At 42.2% G+C, this 24,166-nt stretch overlaps 1 protein-coding gene across 2 annotated transcripts in view; it reads right to left on the bottom strand.

Annotated features, from left to right (window-relative positions):
- The window catches only part of hbs1l (HBS1-like translational GTPase), an 80,214-nt gene that overhangs the window by 21,510 nt on the left and 34,538 nt on the right, over nt 1-24,166 (bottom strand). For both annotated transcript variants that reach the window (XR_013932811.1, XM_080457613.1), the window contains exons 5-14: nt 22,730-22,838; nt 22,075-22,274; nt 18,886-19,051; nt 18,267-18,384; nt 11,288-11,434; nt 9,929-10,003; nt 8,277-8,394; nt 6,909-6,977; nt 5,743-5,847; nt 1,152-1,242 (exon numbers count right to left, since the gene is read on the bottom strand). Coding sequence is in view for 1 of the 2 variants with exons in the window: in XM_080457613.1 (XP_080313739.1) it covers nt 1,152-1,242; nt 5,743-5,847; nt 6,909-6,977; nt 8,277-8,394; nt 9,929-10,003; nt 11,288-11,434; nt 18,267-18,384; nt 18,886-19,051; nt 22,075-22,274; nt 22,730-22,838 (1,198 nt within the window). In the remaining variant the exon portion in view is untranslated. The remainder of the gene's footprint in view (nt 1-1,151; nt 1,243-5,742; nt 5,848-6,908; nt 6,978-8,276; nt 8,395-9,928; nt 10,004-11,287; nt 11,435-18,266; nt 18,385-18,885; nt 19,052-22,074; nt 22,275-22,729; nt 22,839-24,166) is intronic.

Genomic DNA, 24,166 nt, shown 5'->3' with positions numbered 1-24,166 from the left:
AGAACCCACTATGAGGCTCCTGGGTCAGTATAGAACCCACTATGAGGCTCCTGGGTCAGTATAGAACCCACTATGAGACTCCTGGGTCAGGATAGAACCCACTATGAGGCTCCTGGGTCAGTATAGAACCCACTATGAGGCTCCTGGGTCAGGATAGAACCCACTATGAGGCTCCTGGGTCAGGATAGAACCCACTATGAGGCTCCTGGGTCAGGATAGAACCCACTATGAGGCTCCTGGGTCAGGATAGAACCCACTATGAGGCTCCTGGACCGGTATGGAACCCACTATGAGGGTTTAACCCATTAAGACCTGAGGCGATTCTTAAAAATGTTTTCTAAATCTTAACAGTTTTTTGGAAAAAAAAAAATCAAGATTTTTCAAAAATAGCTGATCTACAAGCTCATAGCGCGGTAGCCTGGTAAACCCTCCCTCCGGAAATCTAATTTCTATTTGATTCCTGGAGTGAGTCTGGCATGAACCGCCTCTCTGCAATATTGGCTGTGTATGCCAAACGGCCGCGCCTATCAGCGTCGTCGCTCATTGTTCTGTGATTGACAGCTTACGTTGGCCAATCAGGTGGCGAGTTCGAGTGAGCCCAAAACACGAACGGCAGCCATCTTTTTCTTGTGCGGCCAATTCTCCGCTATTTTTTTACTTCAAAAAGCTCTCTAACTTCTATTTTGAGGCACGGAATTTACTTATAAGATATCGTTTGGATAGAATTTAGTTGTTTAACTTCATATATGTGGTCAATTAATCATGACAAAGCCTATTTAAAAATAAAAATTTAGAGAACCGGTAGGGGCGGGCAGTGACACCATTGTATCCGAAAAAGGCAACCCATTTTGGGTATGGCTGTCTCAAAAGTCCCGTCGCGTCACATTAAGACTGGTGAACTGCTGATTGGCTGAAGGGGAAAAATTATCATTGGCTGAAGGGGTTGTCAGTCAACGGTATTACTCCCGCCCAACTCCAGCACAGCCAATATTGCAGAAAGGCGGATCAGGCCAGACTCACTCCTGAAATGAAATGGAAATGAGATTTCCGGAGGGAGGGTTTACCAGGCTAATAGCGCGGCACCATAGCCAAATAAATCTAAAGTGACACCGATGCGTTCCAGGTCTTAATGGGATAAAGGAGGTTCTTACTTGATCTTAATGATGTCCACTCCAGTGACGGTCAGACACACATGATCTCCTGCTGCAGCCCAGTCTAGAGGCTCATCATGCAGAGTGATACCTACACACACACACACACACACACACACACACACACGAGACAGACAGACAGACAGACAGGTTTAAATTGTGTTGGCTTCAGTGGCTGTAAATATAAATATACATACTGTACATAATAAACAATCTGCTAACCCTTTAAAACATGACAAGCTAAATGTATGCAAAATACATGTCCATATATCCCAGATCAGGGGTCTTCAACAGGGGGTCCGGGACCCCTAGGGGGTCCTCAGATGTACTACAGGGGGTCCGCTAAATCATTGTGTGATCGGAACTTCGTTTTTTACGTTTGAACTTGAACCCTAGCATCCCTATTCTAAAGACAACTTTAGCCAAAAATAGCCGATCTACAAGCTCACAACGCCTTGCGCTGCGAGGCGTTGTGAGCTTGTAGATCAGCTATTTTCAGCAAAGAGAGGGGGGAAAAAGAGCAGACCAAGTACAGAGTGAAAGTTTAGCAAGTATTGACGGTTTAAGTGGTTAAATGTCTGAAAATACACATTAACATGAATACAACATCCATGAAAAGCTTTAATCTGCAACACAATTTTATGCAATATATAGTGGGGGTCCCTGCCTCATCTGTCTCTCAGAGAGGGGGTCCTTGGGCTGAAAACGTTGAAGACCCCTGCTCCAGGTAATGTGAGACACATGGACATGTACGTGTGTTTTGGGACCATAATTTACCAAAACACACGTCATGGTGATTGAAAGGAGACTTTAAACTAGTGACTGGAAGCATATAGTATTTATGACCATGTTTATTAAGGTCAGGAAACCAAATCTAAAGTTAGGCAAAAACCCATCCGCTTGAATAGAGCCTAATCGCTTCTGACGCCATCAGGGGGCTTGTAGATCTGCTATTTTTGAAAAATCTTTGAAAGTGAGCATTTTTAACTTTGCTTCTGGGGGTCCCTGGCACAACACATTTCCAGATGGGGGGTCCCTGGCACAACACATTTTCAGATGGGGGTCCGCAGCCAAATGCATATCATTTTGGGGGTCCTCGACATGAAAACGTTTGAGAACCACTGGTGTAAGCCAGTGGTTCTCACTCAACAGTAAACAGACCCACATACAGTATAAGTGTATACAGGGTCTTAACAGTGAATAAACACACATACAGTAAAAGTGTATACAGGGTTTCAGCACATTTATAAAGTGACCATTTAATGACTTTTAACACCATTTTTAATACCAAATTGGCCAAATTGTCAAACATTACGTGAGAAAGAGGCAAACATTATGAAAATAGACCAAATACAAGCTTGTAGATCTGCTATTTTCACAATATTTAATTTTGGAACCGAGTCAAAGTGAATATAATGCTTACAATTCAAAGTGCTCGTCAGAGTGTGTGTGTGTGTGTGTGTGTGTGTGTGTGTGTGTGTGTGTGTGTGTGTGTGTGTGTGTGTGTGTGTGTGTGTGTGGGGGGGGGGGGGGGGGGGGGGGGGGGTCCCCAGTTCAAATATGACTATTTTGAGGGTCCCTTGGTGTAAGCAACGAAGCACCAGAGTGTCAAACACTGTCCCTGCCACCAGGTGGCACTGTTGAGCCACTGGAAACAACACAGACTCAGTCATTCTGCTTGTTGTTGTGCTTCTTATATTTTCAAGCAGAAATTAGCAGCAGTGTAAAGTAATTAAGTACATGTACTCAAGCACAGTACTTGGGTACAACTTTGAGGTATTTTTTTATTTCCAAGTACTTTAACGTCTACCCCACTACGTCTCAGAGGAACATATTGTACTTTTAGGAGCATTTTTCACCCCTTTGTCCAAAGCTGAAATCTGCACTTAAACTGCAAGGCCGTGTTGTTGAACACTTACACAGCTTAACGTCAAGGAAGGTTTAGAAAGGAAAGGACGTTCCGTCCGTCCGTTCTCTAGTGAAAGGGATACAACTTGTGGAACGCCCTACCGATCAGTTCTGATCTCAAAATATTGAATGAAAAGGTAAAATACTGGTCAAAGCTGTGAACACTAATGTCAGGCATGTTTTAAAACGTTAACGTCACCGCTTTCATGACTGTCATTTGGGAATGTTATTGTTTTTGTACTTGATTAGAGCTCCATGCATATCCTTTTTGTAACAAACATTTTTACTAGGTAGATTTTGTATAAAAAGGTCTAACCAGGTAGCCTGGTAAACCCTCCCTCCGGAAATCTCATTTCCATTTGATTTCAGGAGTGAGTCTGGCCTGATCCGCCTCTCTGCAATATTGGCTGTGCTGGAGTTGGGCGGGAGTAATACCGTTGACTGACAACCCCTTCAGCCAATGATAATTTTTCCCCTTCAGCCAATCAGCGGTTCACCAGTCTTAATGTGACGCAACGGGACTTTTGAGACAGCCATACCCAAAATGGGTTGCCTTTTTCGGATAGAATGGTGTCACTGCCCGCCCCTACCGGTTCTCTAAATTTTTATTTTTAAATAGGCTTTGTCATGATTAATTGACCACATATATGAAGTTAAACAACTAAATTCTATCCAAACGATATCTTATAAGTAAATTCCGTGCCTCAAAATAGAAGTTAGAGAGCTTTTTGAAGTAGAAATAGCGGAGAATTGGCCGCACAAGAAAAAGATGGCTGCCGTTCGTGTTTTGGGCTCACTCGAACTCGCCACCTGATTGGCCAACGTAAGCTGTCAATCACAGAACAATGAGCGACGACACTGATAGGCTCGTCCGTTTGGCATACACAGCCAATATTGCAGAAAGGCGGATCAGGCCAGACTCACTCCAGGAATCAAATAGAAATGAGATTTCCGGAGGGAGGGTTTACCAGGCTACTAACCAGGGACTGGGGTCGCAAGTTAGCCTCGGCTATAAACCCCATATACAAGGCAACGGTCTCATGTTCTATAACTTGATTAGTTGTTTTTGTATTGTCCCTGTCAAATAAACATATACATAAAAATAGATATATTGACATGACGCTCATGGGTGGCAAAACTCACACAGGAAGTATCTAAATAGATACTATCTAAATAGATGTGTACAAATCCACAGAGATCTGCTGCTGATGTGTTGACGCTGATGGTTACTTTGGCATGGTGGTGTATCCTGAAATAATCACTATTAGATTTATAATCACGTTTAGGAACACATGTGTAGTTTAGGCTGTTCATATTTTGATAGCAGGTGTAAATGTTATGGAGACGAGACAGTCAGTAACTTCTAAAGTAAGTAAGTAACTTCAGAGTCCAACACACCAGAAATTCAGAATCACATCGCTGCCTGGTTGGGATTCCGCACGTTAAAGTAAATTAATTCATTTGTTGTCTATTTATTAACTGCTACTATACGTAGTCTCACCGTGCGGTACATGAAAACTCCTGTCGGACCGGGTGATGATTTGATAATGACGTTAAAGTTGATTGAGTTGGATACCGTCTCTTCCTCTAACATGTCCCCGTATTTTCAGTTTATTGAAATAATTCCATGCACATTTTTCCAGTGCACAGCCTACTAGCCTACAGCCTACGAGCCTACTAGTCTACTGCAGGCCCTGTTGACTAGATGGATTATTTATATGGGGAAATCCGTCACTAACATGCATGTCAACGGGTGAGAAGCACAGCTTAGCAGACCTTGAGCGGTGAGGTGAGGTCACAGCTTCTCACTACTTTTTATGATATTGACAGCCTAAACTTTTAATTTGTGTGCAGGTATTAATTTATATTGCTTGCTGGATATTAACACTCATAATTTTGGGATTTCGCTGTGTTTTGTCACATTTATTAATCTATATTTTGCTGTTGATCAAGCGTGGGGTTTTGTACTGTGTTTTGATGTGCACATCATGCACTGTCACTGACAATCAATGAGACAGACAGCTGTTATGCCGTTCACTTGTTCTACTGGGTATTTATGCAAGGGATAATGTATGGGGAGGTGGTCATTATTGAAATTTAAAGCCCGACAGGGCGATAATGCACCGAGGCGGAGCGGAGGTGCATTATCACCCTGAAGGGCTTTAAATTTCAATAATGACCACCTCCCCCATACATTATCCCGCTTATTACACGCCTACTTAATACATAAATAAATAAATTGACTCAAAAGTAACAACAAAACGAAGTATTTCCTTGCTTACGGCAATGAAAGTATTCCATAAGTATTGGGCTGGGCGGACAAGTTCGCCTCGGAAAACAAATGACAGGTATAATATTGTATCATTACCTTTAACAGTAGGAGGTATAATAATGTATCATTACCTTTAACAGTAGGAGGTATAATATTGCATCATTACCTTTAACAGTAGGAGGTATAATATTGCATCATTACCTTTAACAGTAGGAGGTATAATAATGCATCATTACCTTTAACAGTAGGAGGTATAATATTGTATCATTACCTTTAACAGTAGGAGGTATAATATTGCTTCATTACCTTTAACAGTAGGAGGTATAATAATGCATCATTACCTTTAACAGTAGGAGGTATAATATTGTATCATTACCTTTAACAGTAGGAGGTATAATATTGTATCATTACCTTTAACAGTGCAGGTCTCATTGGGAGGCAGAGCCAGCAGTCTGTCTCCAGTCTGGACGTAACCGGCTTCAATCTTCCCTGTTACACAGAACCCTGAGCCCTGGTCTGTGAGACAGGACCGTTCACACGTTAAGACAAGAAGACAGGACCGCAAAACTATGTCTAAACCTAACCTTATTCCTAACCTTAACCTCAGTAAAACTATGTCTAAACCTAACCTTATTCCTAACCTTAACCTCAGTAAAACTATGTCTAAACCTAACCTTATTCCTAACCTTAATGTCAGTAAAACTATGTCTAAACCTAACCTTATTCCTAAACATAATCTCAGTAAAACTATGTCTAAACCTAACCTTATTCCTAAACGTAACCTAAGTAAAACTATGTCTAAACCTAACCTTATTCCTAAACGTAATCTCAGTAAAACTATGTCTAAACCTAACCTTATTCCTAACCTTAATGTCAGTAAAACTATGTCTAAACCTAACCTTATTCCTAAACGTAATCTCAGTAAAACTATGTCTAAACCTAACCTTATTCCTAAACATAATCTCAGTAAAACTATGTCTAAACCTAACCTTATTCCTAAACGTAACCTCAGTAAAACTATGTCTAAACCTAACCTTATTCCTAAACATAATCTCAGTAAAACTATGTCTAAACCTAACCTTATTCCTAAACGTAATCTCAGTAAAACTATGTCTAAACCTAACCTTATTCCTAAACGTAATCTCAGTAAAACTATGTCTAAACCTAACCTTATTCCTAAACGTAACCTCAGTAAAACTATGCCTAAAACTAACCTTATTCCTAAACGTAACCTCAGTAAAACTATGCCTAAAACTAACCTTATTCCTAAACGTAACCTCAGTAAAACTATGCCTAAAACTAACCTTATTCCTAAACTTAACCTCAGTAAAACGTGTTTTTGGGGCGAGCCTTCCTGTTACCCATGTTACATGTACATGTGTGTTGAGTTTGTATGACTGTACCTTTAACACACATGTAACAGGTAACATGCACATGTGTGTTGAGTTTGTATGACTGTACCGTTAACACACATGTAACAGGTAACATGCACATGTGTGTTGAGTTTGTATGACTGTACCGTTAACACACATGTAACAGGTAACATGTACATGTGTGTTGAGTTTGTATGACTGTACCTTTGAACACGTCTGAGATACACAGTCTGAAAGGCTTGTCTATACACCTCTGAGGAGGCTTGAAGGCATCTGTGGACCCAAGAAGAAGTAGTTAGGGTTATCTGTTACTTATCGGGACACAAGCTCACAGAGTGCCGCGCTCCGAGTGTGTGCAAATCTTTGAATATATATTTTTAAAGCGAACATTTGTAACTCAAATCTTTGCTTCATGTGGGGTCCCTGGAACAAAACATTTTCAGATGGGGGTCCGCGGCCAAATACATATCATTTTGGGGGTCCTTGACATGAAAAAGTTTGAGAACCACTGATATTATCACATTTTGGGCGGGAACCCATATTTGTAACTATACCTTTCAAGACGGAAACCCCTTTTGGGGTTCCTGTTGCTATGCACAGTAGTATATACTAAGCAACGTACATTATTATTTTTCTTTAAATACATCTTTGAAGTTTTTCAGAAAACTTAGGTCAGGATTTAGAAGGCATTTTTAGAATCGGCCTCAGGTCTAAATGGGTTTATAGCAACATACGTTTTTTTGTTTAAACTTAGGATTTAGAAGACATTTGTAGAATCCCCCAGAAGCAAAGATTTGAGTTAAAAAATGCTCACTTTGAAAATATATATATTAAAAGATTTGCACAAATGTTCATGATTTTTCAAAAAATAGCAGATCTACAAGCTCATAGCGCAACACTCGGCGCTGCGCTTTTTTTAGTCGACTAAAATCTAAACTATAAATATCTAGTCCAACTAAAACTAGACCAGGGGTGATGCAACTCTGATGATGGATGGACACTATATTTCCACAGAGGGACACATTGCATATACTGTCGGGCCATTCTATGTCACACAAAAGTAGCAAAAATAGCCGATTTACAAGCTCAAAACGCGTCGCAGAGCGACGCGTTTTGAGCTTGTAGATCTGCTATTTTTGCCAGATTTTGTTTTGCTATTTTTTAATTGGAATCCTGAAAAGTAACATTTTTATTTAATTTCAAATGCATTTAGTTATACTTATGTTAACTTTGTGAACTTAAATACAAATACATTGGACATAAAAAAGACAATATAATGTTAATACTAGTCATTAAGCTACTAATATAGACTGAAGTAATTAAAGTGTTTGCAAATGTTTGCATGTTTAGAATCATAACAGCTGAAATCAATAATGTATCACTATTCTGATATTAACCTGTGGGCCGCATTAAGTGAAGGGGGCCGCCAGTTGCCCATGTATGAACTAGACTAAAACACTTCAGATGGACTCCAATGTGACTGAAACTGAATGGAACTGCATTCAAAAGAACTGACGCCTAAAACTACGTCAACATTTGCTGCCAAAAAAAATCAAACGGTGGGTGCAGTACCTATCTGTTCCAGCAGGCAGCGCCCCGTGTACCAGGAGGTGAGCTCTGGAGCGCTGCTCCTGGTGATCAGGTTCTCTCCTGACAGACCGCTGGTGGGGATGTAGAACACATCTGACTCCTACACACACACACACAGAGACACAGAGAAAGACACACACACACACACACACACACACACACACACACACACACACACACACACACACACACACACACACACACACACACACACACACACACCATCTTAGCTGTCCATCGTATATGTTGATGACCCTTGCTTCAGGGTAGGGGGAGGGGTAGGACCATATCTTCATATAATTGGTCGTTACTAATGCTCATTATAATGTGACATCATCTCTGTCTACACTCTGTGTCTCAGAGGAGGGCTGTGGACAGCTCAGAAACATGCCTACCAGTGACATCATCGATGGGGAATCCAAGCTGATAGAAACTGCAGGCTTTCTACTCCTGGAACGTTAGCATGTTGTAATGGAACATAAAGTTAGCGTGCTATAATGGAACATATAGTTCTCACGTTCATACAAATCCAAATAATATTTTTTTATTAAATGGTGTTTGAAAAAAACAAAAAAAAACCTGCCTAACGATGATGTCACTGGTAGGCGTGTTTCTGAAGTGTCCACAGCCCTCCTATGAGACACAGACTGAGTAGAACAAATGGTACCATTTTATCATGAACATCAGTGAGGACCAATTATACCAGCATGGGTGTAATTTTTTTTTGATATCTGACGTTCTGTCTGTCCCTGGAACAGCATATTTTGATGGAGTACCGCGGCCAAATACATATCATTTTGGGGGTCCTTGACATGAAAAAGATTGACCACCACTGATATAGAAACATACGTTTTTCAGAAAACTGTTGAGATTTAGGAGACATGTAGAATCGGCTTCAGGTCTCAATGTGTTAAGCTGTGGCGGCTCAGGGGTGGAGTTATGAAATGTTTCTACTGTACCATTCATCCTAAGATATCATAACGTCATAGAAAAGGTAAGAAAACTTTAGTCCAAAATTCTCCTTTAAGTTTAGGGGTTGAGGGAGTTCCCCTAGTGTACGCTTAATCGTGCGGCGATGTCACACACAGCTGAGTGTGAGCTTGTAGATCTGCTATTTTTCCAGCTTTAGGCGTACCGATAAAAATGCAGATAAAAATACGGCATTCATCAAATTGCTGTCCTCACAGTAATACAAGCCTATGTGTGTGTGTTAGGGCTGGTAGATGAATATTCAATATTCGAATATTGCTCCTTCCTCCTTAAAAAAATTATATGAATAAGTTGATTTACAGCAACTTATAAAAACAAACAGAATGTATTTTTTTATTGGATCTGAACTTGATACATAGTTCTTTGTGTTGTCCCTGTCAAATAAACATCTAAAAAAAGTATAATAATAATAATATGAATATTAATATTAATAATATTCAAATATATTCGATATCCGGGCACATTTTTATATTTACCAACATACCAAAAATATTGATATAAGTTTTTACCAATATTCAAATTTAATTTCTCGGAGGATTGTTAACAGCCCTAGTGTGTGTGTGTGTGTGTGTGTGTGTGTGTGTGTGTGTGTGTGTGTGTGTGTGTGTGTGTGTGTGTGTGTGTGTGTGTGTGTGTGTGTGTACCTTGAAGCCTGCTTGCTTGAGGAAGTGGCCCAGTTTGGAGCTGATCTCCTGGAAACGCTCCTGCTGCCAGCTCACCTGGTTTAGAAAGAGACACACACACACACACACACACACACTGTTATGTCCATTTGTTTTGGTTTCTTGAAAATAGCAGATCTACAAGCTCACAACGTGTTGCAGCACGACAAGCTGTGAGCTTGTAGATCTGCTGTTCTCGCACGCAACTACAGTAACAAAATAAATCCGGTTAAACCGTTTGAGAGATGTACTAACTCTAGCATAGCTGTGAAATGAGCAGATCTACAAGCCCACAACGCCTCGTGCTTGTGTATATATAGCGTGCATGTATCAGTACATCATGTTCTTGAGGTAATTGTTTATCCCCCAAAATCACAAAGGATCCTTTGGACACACACACACACACACACACACACACCTCTGTGTGTCCAAAAGCCTACTCACTGCACTGTGGCTTGGTAGGGCAGTGTAAGAGTGATGTAGAACAGTGGTTCTCAAACTTTTTCATGGCAAGGACCCCCAAAATGATATGTGTTTGGCCGTGGACCCCCATCTCAAAATATGTTGTTCCAGGGACCCCCAAAAGCAAAGATTTTAGTAAGAAATGTTCACTTTAAAAAAAAAAATATATATATATATATATATATATATTTTTTTTTTGCACAAATATTCACGATTTTTCAAAAATAGCAGATATAAAAGCTCATGAGCTTTTAGATCTGCTATTTTTGAATGGCCAAAGCCACCACGTTCTTCCACCTGGAGGAGAACAGGATCCTTTGGAAGAGACACTTAACTAGAGTGTGTGTGTGTGTGTGTGTGTGTGTGTGTGTGTGTGTGTGTGTGTGTGTGTGTGTGTGTGTGTGTGTGTGTGTGTGTGTGTGTGTGTGTGTGTGTGTGCTCTTGTGCTTTCTCCGCACAAGAGAAAAGTTGTATTCTATTTGTATGGTTAGACAATGATGTTTAGACATAGTTTTACCATAAGAAACAGATTGTGGTTGGAGGTTAGTGGTAGGTTTAGACATTTAGGAGTTAGGTTTAGGGATTACAGATAGAGTCATGCTGCCTCATTAAGTATAACTACTTCATTGCGTGCTTGTGCCGTGCACCGGAAAACTGCAAGCTTGAGCTTGTAGATCAGCTGTTTGTTTTGGCTAACGGTAAATGGCAAAAAAAAAAGTAGATATGGCATTAATAAAATCGTTGTTGGAAAATGTTGATGTGCTCACAAGTGTAGTAATACAAACGTCTGTGTGTGTGTGTGTGTGTGTGTGTGTGTGTGCGCGCGTGTGTGCGTGCATGTATGTGTGTGTGTGTGTGTGTGTGTCTGTGCGTGTGTACCTGGTCCATCTTGTTGACGGCCACGGCCAGCTGTGTGACTCCCAGAGAGCGAACCAACAGACCGTGTTCTCTGGTCTGACCGCCGGCCTCGAACCCGGCCTCAAACTCTCCTCTGCTGGCGTCCACCACCAGCACCGCTACGTCAGCCTGGAGGGACAATATGATACTGTTACATCTGTCTGGAGGGACAATATGATACTGTTACATCTGTCTGGAGGGACAATATGATACTGTTACATCTGTCTGGAGGGACAATATGATACTGTTACATCTGTCTGGAGGGACAATATGATACTGTTACATCTGTCTGGAGGGACAATATGATACTGTTACATCTGTCTAGATGGACAATATCATACTGTTACATCTGTCTGGAGGGACAATATGATACTGTTACATCTGTCTGGAGGGACAATATCATACCGTTACATCTGTCTGGAGGGACAATATGATACTGTTACATCTGTCTGGAGGGACAATATGATACTGTTACATCTGTCTGGAGGGACAATATCATACCGTTACATCTGTCTGGAGGGACAATATGATACTGTTACATCTGCCTGGAGGGACAATATCATACCGTTACATCTGTCTGGAGGGACAATATGATACTGTTACATCTGTCTGGAGGGACAATATGATACTGTTACATCTGTCTGGAGGGACAATATCATACTGTTACATCTGTCTGGAGGGACAATATGATACTGTTACATCTGTCTGGAGGGACAATATCATACTGTTACATCTGTCTGGAGGGACAATATGATACTGTTACATCTGTCTGGAGGGACAATATCATACTGTTACATCTGTCTGGAGGGACAATATGATACTGTTACATCTGTCTGGAGGGACAATATGATACTGTTACATCTGTCTGGAGGGACAATATCATACTGTTACATCTGTCTGGAGGGACAATATGATACCGTTACATCTGTCTGGAGGGACAATATGATACTGTTACATCTGTCTGGAGGGACAATATCATACTGTTACATCTGTCTGGAGGGACAATATGATACTGTTACATCTGTCTGGAGGGACAATATGATACTGTTACATCTGTCTGGAGGGACAATATGATACTGTTACATCTGTCTGGAGGGACAATATCATACCGTTACATCTGTCTGGAGGGACAATATGATACTGTTACATCTGTCTGGAGGGACAATATGATACTGTTACATCTGTCTGGAGGGACAATATCATACCGTTACATCTGTCTGGAGGGACAATATGATACTGTTACATCTGCCTGGAGGGACAATATCATACCGTTACATCTGTCTGGAGGGACAATATGATACTGTTACATCTGTCTGGAGGGACAATATGATACTGTTACATCTGTCTGGAGGGACAATATCATACTGTTACATCTGTCTGGAGGGACAATATGATACTGTTACATCTGTCTGGAGGGACAATATCATACTGTTACATCTGTCTGGAGGGACAATATCATACTGTTACATCTGTCTGGAGGGACAATATGATACTGTTACATCTGTCTGGAGGGACAATATCATACTGTTACATCTGTCTGGAGGGACAATATGATACTGTTACATCTGTCTGGAGGGACAATATCATACTGTTACATCTGTCTGGAGGGACAATATGATACCGTTACATCTGTCTGGAGGGACAATATGATACTGTTACATCTGTCTGGAGGGACAATATGATACTGTTACATCTGTCTGGAGGGACAATATCATACCGTTACTGGCTGACAAATATAATAACTTTAAAGTTTACACCTGTGAGATGGTCTACTGTGTCCAGCTGTTGACATTTTAGCACCTTGGTCACTTAGAATGGCTTCCTCTAAAGCTGTAATCTAAAGTAATAATAATAATAATAATAATAATGGATTTTATTTATAACACACTTTACATTTGCAAGAAATCTCTAAATGATACAGAAGGCAATTTCATAAAAACAGAAACATCACACCAATAAAATAAAAACAACAACTAGGAGACTGAAACAGAACAATTAAAACATGGGGGCATAAAGCCTAGAGGTAAAACCAGCTAAAACAATGCTTTGCTAAAAAGGTAGGCTCTTTAAAAGTCTTAAAGTAGAAGGAACACCTCCCTACTAAATGGTAAATAGTGCATTTATAAAGCGCTTTTATCCAAAGCGCTTTACATAGATTGTGCATCCTATTTTCGTTCCCATCCACCTCCACTCTAAAGCGGAAACTAAATCTCCATTTTCTCGGTTGTTGTTTTTCTCCTCGCTGATCGCTGTCTAACATAAACCCCTGTAGCTTCAAAATGGACGATCGGCGATTGAAACGGTCTTCTCTGGGCCACTCACACGGCCCCTACAGCTCATCCCTGCCGGGCCCGTGACTGAGAGCCATGACTGTCACTGTGTAGTGTACTTATATCATTTCCTCTGCTGACTCACTACAGAAAGCCCTGAGAGTCACAGAGCGGACGTGACTAACGTGAGGCTAAACGTGATCACATGAAAACACAGACATAGTTCACACACACATCCATGGACCAGGTGCAGTATGTGTCACTAGAGGAGATACAGTCTGGTGATGATGCAACATGCTGTCAACCTTACTATGGATCTGTGATCTCAATCAGGAGCCATACAGAACCAGACTTTATTTATTCTGCTAAACGTGATGACAAAGTGAAAGAACAGTCATCTGGTGACACCAAGTCACCTCAGTGGTGGCACCCGACTCTCTCTCACACACACACACACACACACACACACACACACAGTAGAAAAAAGTACTCACATTTTTTACTTAACTAAAAGTATCAATACTGCAATATAGAAATGTAAAAGTTCTTAAGTATTGGCATCAAAGTGTACTTAAAAGTACCAAAAGTAAAAGTACTCATTGTGCAGAATGTCCCATTTCAAGTTTTCAAATGTATGAACATATTTTGAAAATAGCAGATCTACAAGCTCACAATCGGCTATTTTTGAACATGCCGATATAGGGCTGAAGTGGTCAATGTGTGTTTTGTAATAATAATCAAAATCTACAAAGTAACTAAAGTTTTCAAATAATTGTATTGAAGTAAAAAGTACAATATGTTTCTCTGAGATGTAGTGGAGTAGAAGTAAAAGTATTGGTATTGAGTAAATGTACTTAGGCACGCACACACACTCACACACACTCACATGCTCTCACACACACACACACGCACACACACACACAGAGGGACACACCCACGTCTGCACAGCCACCCACCCACACCCCACCCTGTAGCGCCCCCACCCTAAAAACCACAGCAGACCCAGTAGAGGGTGTGGTTCAGGAAACCTACTCTAAACACCCAGAGATAAGTTACGTAGCTACACCTCCTTCTTCTTTCTTTGTCTTTCTCTCTGTCTGTCTGTCTGTCTTTCTTTCTTTCTTTCTATTTGCTCTCTCCATCATAAAAAACTATAAAATATGGTTAAAATCATTGTGACAACTATTAACACATTTTGCTGGGGACCCTCTGGTACCCCTCCAAGGACCCCTGGGGGTCCCCGGACCCCACTTTGAGAACCAATGCCTTAGAATACGTGATGCTGGGGTTTCAAATGGTTAAATTCAGCAAACTGGAACTAGATGTAAAATACTGAGAATGAAATGATGACTTTATTGTTTTTCGTCACTAAGTACATCAAAACTTTAGCTGTTAATCATAATTATTAAAGTTTCTTAAATGTAACTTTCAAGTGAAGTTTATGAGGGGAAACTTTAAGGGCTGCTGGACGCAACGTGGTGCGTCTCAGCGTCACCAGTCACACACACACACACAGGTGTGCGCTGAGCGTGCACAACACACACACACACACGCTGAGCGTACACACACGCCGAGCGTGCACAACACACACACACACAGGGTGGTATGGCAGCGACTATAAGTTCTTAACTCTGTGTGCAGTGCATGATGCACTCAAACTTTATGATGATGATCATGCGTGATATGATGAAAGCATTTGTTTTTGCATTGGTAGTTTAGGAAATAAAACATAAAAATAAATATTAGTTAAATATATATATATATAATTTTAAACTACACTCGAATGGCAATTTTAGCATTCCAATGTTGTACATTTTTTTCACATTCAAATTATTTTCGAATAGCGAAATTCGTTCTGGGCTAGTGTGTGTAAATCAAAAAAGTGTCATAATGTGCTTAATGTCCTCAAAGCCAGGCATCCAACAAGCTTTGAACTGAGCAGATTGGACCTCCTGTTCCAGAGAAAATGGCCAAAACATCTGGAAAACCGATGTTTGGAGTTTCGGACATCTTCGCCAGTTCTTTTGTTTTAATAACACGGGCTAGGAAGGTCAGACGGCGACAAACTAGATACCTGAGTACAGTTCACTTTGAGCTGCATCCAACACATCCAACACATCCAACACATCCACTGCCATGTCCGTCTGCCTTAAGGTCCTTACACACCGGGGCGATTTTTTCGTGCGAATAATACGTTTTTTTTTAAAACCTTATAAAGTCAATGCAAGCGTACATGGCGCGAAAAAGCGGAAAAGCGAAGCGAAAAAGCGTCTTTTAATTATTCGGAACGAGTCCGAATTTTGCGTATATTCGCACATTCGCCGGTGTGTAAGGACCTTTACCGTTAGGCCGCTAGGGGCCGTTCAAATTACCTTTTTGTGCGAAATATGTTTTTTTTACTCACGGAACCCGAGGCTCTGACAAATTAGGCCAATCTCTCAGTTGAATGCAAAAAAAAAAGAAGTGTATTTTTTTTAACACATTTTTTTGGGTGGTTTGACTAAGACCTTGTCAGTGGAGTCAGACTCCCTCCATCCATTAGTCGACTATTGGAATAATGGAGGTCAGGCCTGCTTCATTAGCATACATTGTCATCCCGGGCCGGACCCAAACCGTGGGATTGGGTCGGGGCAGAATTTGAGAAGTGTAGTTAGATCGCTTTGGATAAAAACGCCTAAATCAGCGTCTAAATCAGGGGTTTTCAACCGGTGGTCCGCGGACGTGGTCCCTGGCCAGGCATAAAAAAAAAAGTTTTACTTTTAATAACTTACAGGAGTTCTTACTGTATGGTGTGTGTGTGTGTGTGTGTGTGGTATGAAATGTGAGCTTACCATAATCACAGTAATCCTTAATCATATTCCATCATATTCAAACAAAATCACTGTATTTTATTGTCTCCGCCGAAGGTGGAGAATATGTTTTCGCTTCGTCCCGCCGTGTGTGAGCAAACATTGTTAGCCAAGCTAACATTGGGCAAGCTCCATGTGACACGTGTCAATTTGTTGACACCAATGCCTCTGATTGGCTAGAGTGACGCGTGACGAAATAAAATTCTATAAATAGGTGTGTCACTTCAAAAAGCACTTACTTTTTGAAGTGAGGTAAGACAGGATCAATCAGACTTGATTGGAACAGTACCTTCAGTAAGTCCAAGTCACCCGTCTGTGCGTGTGTGTTTCACTCTGAGAACACCTAACATTGGTCAAGCAAAGGCGCAGAAGGCCAAAGCTAAGAAAGCATACTCATCTACAATTGTAACACAGAAGAGGACTATAGAGTTGAATTGATCCCACAACAAAGCCGAAGTCTTAATACGTGTCAATATGTTGACATCAATGTCTCTGATTGGCTAGAGGGACGCATGACGAAATACAATCCTATAAATAGGTGTGTCACTTCAAAAACATACACCTTTTTATTTAACTAAAATATATATCTTTTACTCTTTTACTGTATAAAATATATATATCTATATAATATATCTATTTTATATATGATTTATATCTTTTACTGTATCTCATCAGTTATTGCTATGATAATATAATTGCTATAGTCTGCTGGCGGAGACTTGTGCTCCGAGGAGCACATTTTCTAGTTAGATATTATATTGATATTATAGCTATTTTCTCCAGCTCCCTGTGGTGCATGAACCCCCCCCCCCCCCCACTATGGTGTGGGGTGGGTCTATGATGGACCCGCCACGCACAATAGTGGTGGTCCCCAGGTTGCTCTTAGTCAGGACGGTGGTCCCTGGGTCAAAATCAGTTGAAAAGCCCTGTGCTAAATGACTGTAGGAGCCGGAGGGACCACTCTGTGCTGGTTAGGGCAGTGGTTCTCAAACCTTTTAGTGCCAAGGACCCCCAAATTGATATATATATATATATATATATATATATATGGCCGTGGACCCCCATCTGAAGAGTTCTTTGAGCCAGAGGACCTCCAGAAGCAAAGATTTTAGTTAAAATGTTTCGCTTTAAAATATATATTCAATATATTATATATTCAAAGATTTGCATAAATGTCCACGATCTTTCAAAAATAGCAGATCTACAAGCTCATAGCGCGGCACTCGGTGCCGCGCTATGAGTTTGTAGATCCGCTATTTTTGAATAGCCAAAGTTAAAGCGATTAAAATGATTGTGACACTATATTAACTACTTTTGGTAGGGACCCCCTGGCACCCCCCCAAGGACCTCTCTTTGAGAACCAATGGGTGACAGAGGACAGAGGGACCAACCTGAGCTGAACCAATGGGTGACAGAGGACAGACGGACCAACCTGAGCTGAACCAATGGGTGACAGAGGACAGAGGGACCAACCTGAGCTGAACCAATGGGTGACAGAGGACAGAGGGACCAACCTGAGCTGAACCAATGGGTGACAGAGGACAGAGGGACCAACCTGAGCTGAACCAATGGGTGACAGAGGACAGAGGGACCAACCTGAGCTGAACCAATGGGTGACAGAGGACAGAGGGACCAACCTGAGCTGAACCAATGGGTGACAGAGGACAGAGGGACCAACCTGAGCTGAACCAATGGGTGACAGAGGACAGAGGGACCAACCTGAGCTGAACCAATGGGTGACAGAGGACAGAGGGACCAACCTGAGCTGAACCAATGGGTGACAGAGGACAGAGGGACCAACCTGAGCTGAACCAATGGGTGACAGAGGACAGAGGGACCAACCTGAGCTGCTCCTGTGATCATGTTGGGGATGAAGTCTTTGTGTCCCGGGGCGTCCATCAGGGTCACCAGCTTAGAGGAGGTCTCGAACTTGGTCAGACCCACGTCCATCGTCACACCTCTGAGAGAGAGAGGGAGCGCGCACGCACACACGCACACACACACACACACACACACACACACACACACACACACACACACACACACACACACACACACACACACACACACACACACACACACACACACACACACACACACACACACACACACACACACACACACACACACGTTTGTAAGGACATTTTAGGAGAGCAGTTTCATGGACGATTTTTTTTTTTAAATTGTCCTATTTTTTCCGTGACCTAATGCCGAAACATAGCAGATCTGTAAGCTCACAAAGCGACGCTTTGTGAGCTTATAGATCTGCTATTTTCCTAGCCTGGCATGGCCAGACTGATATCACTGTGTAGATGTTAGTCTGGAATCTCTGAGTGGAACCTGCATTTCCGAGGGGCAAATAAAAATAAATGCCCTTACAACTTCAGAGGGAGAGAAATAGAATGTCTACTGAGAGGGGCCACCGGGGGGGGGGTGGGGGGGGGTGTAAAGGTGAGGTCACCTGTCCCTCTCCTCTCCGGTCTCGTCCAGGACCCAGGCGAAGGCGAACGAGGCCTTGCCAGCCTTCTTGGACTCCTGCTCATACTTGTGCATGGTGCGCTTGTTCACGTTCCCCAACAGGTACAGCAGATGACCCATCAGAGTGCTCTTACCCGCATCCACATGACCTGTGATAGAGAGACATAGAGACACAGAGAGAGAGAGAGAGATATCAACATCCACATGACCTGTGATAGAGAGACATAGAGACAGAGAGAGAGAGAGAGAGAGAGATATCAACATCCACATGACCTGTGATAGAGAGACATAGATACACAGAGAGAGAGAGATATCAACATCCACATGACCTGTGATAGAGAGACATAGAGACACAGAGAGAGAGAGAGAGAGAGAGAGATATCAACATCCACATGACCTGTGATAGAGAGACATAGATACACAGAGAGAGAGAGAGAGATATCAACATCCACATGACCTGTGATAGAGAGACATAGAGACACAGAGAGAGAGAGAGAGAGAGAGAGAGATATCAACATCCACATGACCTGTGATAGAGAGACATAGAGACACAGAGAGAGAGAGAGAGAGAGAGAGATATCAACATCCACATGACCTGTGATAGAGAGACATAGAGACACAGAGAGAGAGAGATATCAACATCCACATGACCTGTGATAGAGAGACATAGAGACACAGAGAGAGAGAGAGAGAGAGAGAGATATCAACATCCACATGACCTGTGATAGAGAGACATAGAGACACAGAGAGAGAGAGAGAGATATCAACATCCACATGACCTGTGATAGAGAGACATAGAGACACAGAGAGAGAGAGAGAGATATCAACATCCACATGACCTGTGATAGAGAGACATAGAGACACAGAGAGAGAGAGAGATATCAACATCCACATGACCTGTGATAGAGAGACATAGAGACACAGAGAGAGAGAGAGAGATATCAACATCCACATGACCTGTGATAGAGAGACATAGAGACACAGAGAGAGAGAGAGAGAGATATCAACATCCACATGACCTGTGATAGAGAGACATAGAGACACAGAGAGAGAGAGACATCAACATGACCTGTGATAGAGAGACATAGAGACACAGAGAGAGAGAGAGAGAGATATCAACATCCACATGACCTGTGATAGAGAGACATAGAGACACAGAGAGAGAGAGAGAGAGATATCAACATCCACATGACCTGTGATAGAGAGACATAGAGACACAGAGAGAGAGAGAGAGAGATATCAACATCCACATGACCTGTGATAGAGAGACATAGAGACACAGAGAGAGAGAGATATCAACATCCACATGACCTGTGATAGAGAGACATAGACACACAGAGGGAGAGATATCAACATCCACATGACCTGTGATAGAGAGACATAGAGACACAGAGAGAGAGAGAGAGATATCAACATCCACATGACCTGTGATAGAGAGACATAGACACACAGAGAGAGAGGGAGAGATATCAACATCCACATGACCTGTGATAGAGAGACATAGAGACACAGAGAGAGAGAGAGAGAGATATCAACATCCACATGACCTGGAGAGAGAGACATAGAGACACAGAGAGAGAGAGACATCAACATCCACATGACCTGGAGAGAGAGAGGGGGGAGAGAGAGAGATGGAAAAAGAGATGGAGAGAGAGATGGAGAGATAGATAGATAGAGTGTGCGTGTGCGTGTGTGTGTGCAGGGCGTTGCTGTAAATGAGCAGCTGCAATAACAAGAGGAAAGGGACTCGACAGCAGCCTAGAGATGACTGGTTCACAGGCTGTGAAACTACAACCTGTCTCTGTTTCACATCTGTCTGTCTGTCTGTCTGTCTGTCTGTCTGTCTGTCTGTCAGTCATCGTTTATGAAAACAGAAAATGCTGGAATGAAAGACAACTATAACCAAAGTAAACTGATGAAAGGTGAAGATTAAAATGACTGTAAAGGCTCAGGTGTAACAACACACTGACAGCTGCGGGCTTCATTAAAGGTGCTGTAAGTTGAAGCTCTTTAATGTGATAGTAATCATTGAGTGTTTGTTCAGTAACAGATTTAAAGGGCTAGACCACTGTGGTAGAGGTTAGGGTTGTGTAGTTATCTTGCCATGATGTAACTCCAAAGGTGGACAAGAGATGTAAAAGAATTGCTCCATTGATTAGAAATTGATAATTCTAAATCTGCTCCTCATTGACTTACATTGTAGGTCAAACAGCTCTCAAAGTCACTCTTTTAGCACCTGAACAAACACAAACAAAGCTGATTCAGACAATATACATCACCAAACCCACTACTGTTTGTCATAGACGCTCCGGACCGTTTTTGGCCCATTATTTTTTTTAATATTTTTTTCCCACGTGGGGCGCCCTAACGAAACTTTGGGATCATCCAAGGAGTCTCTAAGAAGGAGAGGCCGGATGTGGCTCCATGTCAAAAATGCTTCCGTTCGTCCGCTCCAATGTTAACTCCTTGACTAAAAGCTTAATATCTCCATTTATTTTTAACGTGGTGGAAGCGAGCCGTTTTCGATCGGCGATCACTCTGCAATGGAGGATCGCGTTCTAAATATTATTGTTCCAGGCGTTAGTCGGGACCCTCCGCCGTCTCACACGCACGCTTTGTTTACATGCACTTCCGCGTCGGGGCTTTTACAGCACGAAACATATCAACGTAAGTGGATGGAAGATATGCTGGCACTGAACGTACCCTATTTTAATAAACCTCTGGCACACAATGTGTTAAGAAGAAAACCCAGACTAGATCTACGGAGGCGGATCTTCAAATATTAAAATCAGCAGGAAGTTAACATTCTTATTAAAAAACAAACAGTAGTGGGTTTGGTGATGTTCTCTATTGTCTGAATCAGCTTTGTGTTCGTTTACGTGCAAAACATTCTGAGCTTGTAGATCTACTATTTTTGAACAGCCAAAGTATAAAATAATGGTTATAGCTCAAATCTAAAATGACATCTCTCTTTCTCTCCATCTCTTTCTCTCTTTCTCTCCATCCCTCCATCTCTCTCTCTCCATCCCGCCATCTCTCTCTCTCTCCATCCCTCCATCTCTCTTTCTCCATCTCTTCCCGGATTGAATTAAAAAAAGGTCTTAATAGTCATTAAATTGTCACTTTAGAAACACACACACACACACACACACACACACACACACACACTGACCTATGACCACCAGGTTGAGCAGAGCTTTGCCCCCCCCTCTCTTCTCCAGCTCCTCCTTCACGTTGATGTGCTGTTTGCTCTTCCCTCTGCCCCCCCCTCCCCCTGCCCCGGGGGGCTCGTCCGCTCCTTTAGACGGGGTCTCCGGACGTCTGGGCGGGGCCTCTGAGGAGGCCGTCGTCATGGTTACGTCCTCGGGGCCGCTGGAGGGCGAGAGAAACCATGATGTCACAGTGAACTGATGATGTCACAGTGAACTGGTGATGTCACAGTGAACTGGTGATGTCACAGTGAACTGATGATGTCACAGTGAACTGGTGATGTCACAGTGAACTGATGATGTCACAGTGAACTGGTGATGTCACAGTGAACTGGTGATGTCACAGTGAACTGATGATGTCACAGTGAACTGGTGATGTCACAGTGAACTGGTGATGTCACAGTGAACTGATGATGTCACAGTGAACTGGTGATGTCACAGTGAACTGGTGATGTCACAGTGAACTGGTGATGTCACAGTGAACTGGTGATGTCACAGTGAACTGGTGATGTCACAGTGAACTGGTGATGTCACAGTGAACTGGTGATGTCACAGTGAACTGAGGCTGTGTGTGTGTTGCCAGGAGGTAGGTGTGTGTGTGTGTGTGTGTGTGTGTACCTGGGTACATCAAAGCCCATGGTCTGTTTCTTTCCAGAGACGGTCATACGGGCGACCTTGGGGACGACCTCTGACTCCACCTTGTTCTGAGACGCATCACGACCTTTAGCTGAAGAGGAGACACAGGTACATACATAGATACATACATATGTACATAGATACATACATAGATACATACATATGTACATAGATACATACATAGATACATACATATGTACATAGATACATACATAGATACATACATACATACATTGGTACACATTATTGTCTCCGCCAGGCCGAAAGGCATGGCGAGAGTGTATGTTTTGCACCCCGTCCGTCCGTCCGTCCGTCCGTCCGTCCGTCCGTCCGTCCGTCCGTCCGTCTGTCCGTCTGTGACCAGCTAATCTCTGGCACTGTTGGCTTGATCGCAGCAAAACTGTGCACACACACTCCCTGGATGTCAATTCAGAACCTCTGCCCCAAATTCTTTACATGGGCCTGTTATAGCGCCACTAGGAGGCCGCTTTTTGCAAAACACATTTTTTGACAGTACTCCTACAGATTTTGTCCAAACGTCACGCAAATCGGTACACCGTATCTCTATAGTCATTAAACGAAACAGGTCTTTCAGATTTTTCGTATTCCATCCTGATTGGCTAAGAATAGCTTCCAAAGTTTGCAGGAGTGCTTGGTTTTCAACAAAATGCTTCAAACCATGAACACAGCATGTATTTTCCGTGAAATTTTGCACACACATTCCCACTAGGCCGAGGAAGAAATTCCACTTGAAAATGTTCAAATCAGCCTCATTGTGGCGCTATAACAGGCCGATTTGTGTTTTTACCAATAATTGCACCGATCTGTGTAAAACTTTGTATGTGCACTCCCTAGAGGCCAAGGAAAAACCCTTTTCCTGCATTTTTCACATCTGCCTTTTATAGCGCCACCAGGAGGCTGACTAATGTAAAACACATTTTTGGATATTACTCCTTCAGATTGTATCTAAATCTCACACAAATCGGTACACATGATCTCTATAGTCATGTGATCAAGATGGATCTGTTAGAGTTTTCATATTCCATCCTGATTGGCTAAGATTGACATCTAAAGCTTGCAGGAGTGGCCCGTTTTCAACAAAATGCTGCAAATCATGAACGCAGGGTCCGATTGCAATGAAACATGCACAAACATTTGCACTACAATGAGGAAGAAATGCCACCCTTCCACATTGCCCTGTTATAGCGCCACCAGCAGGTCTAATTTAGCAAAACACATTTTTGGAACAAAATGCCTCAAATCATGAATGCAGTGTCCGATTGCCATCAAAGGCCTAAGAAGAAATGCCACACTTTTCACATTATAGCGCCACCAGGAGGCCACGATAACCTACCTGACCTGGCGGAGACCTGTGCTCCGAGGAGCACTTTTTCTAGTTGAGACAATGATTTTATCTAC

The sequence above is a fragment of the Gymnoscopelus braueri genome (assembly GCF_963280865.1).
Source record: "Gymnoscopelus braueri genome assembly, contig: SCAFFOLD_83, whole genome shotgun sequence".
Taxonomy (NCBI): Eukaryota; Metazoa; Chordata; class Actinopteri; order Myctophiformes; family Myctophidae; genus Gymnoscopelus; species Gymnoscopelus braueri.
Note: the sequence above shows the minus strand (reverse complement) of the source record. Positions and strands in the feature narration are given on the sequence as shown.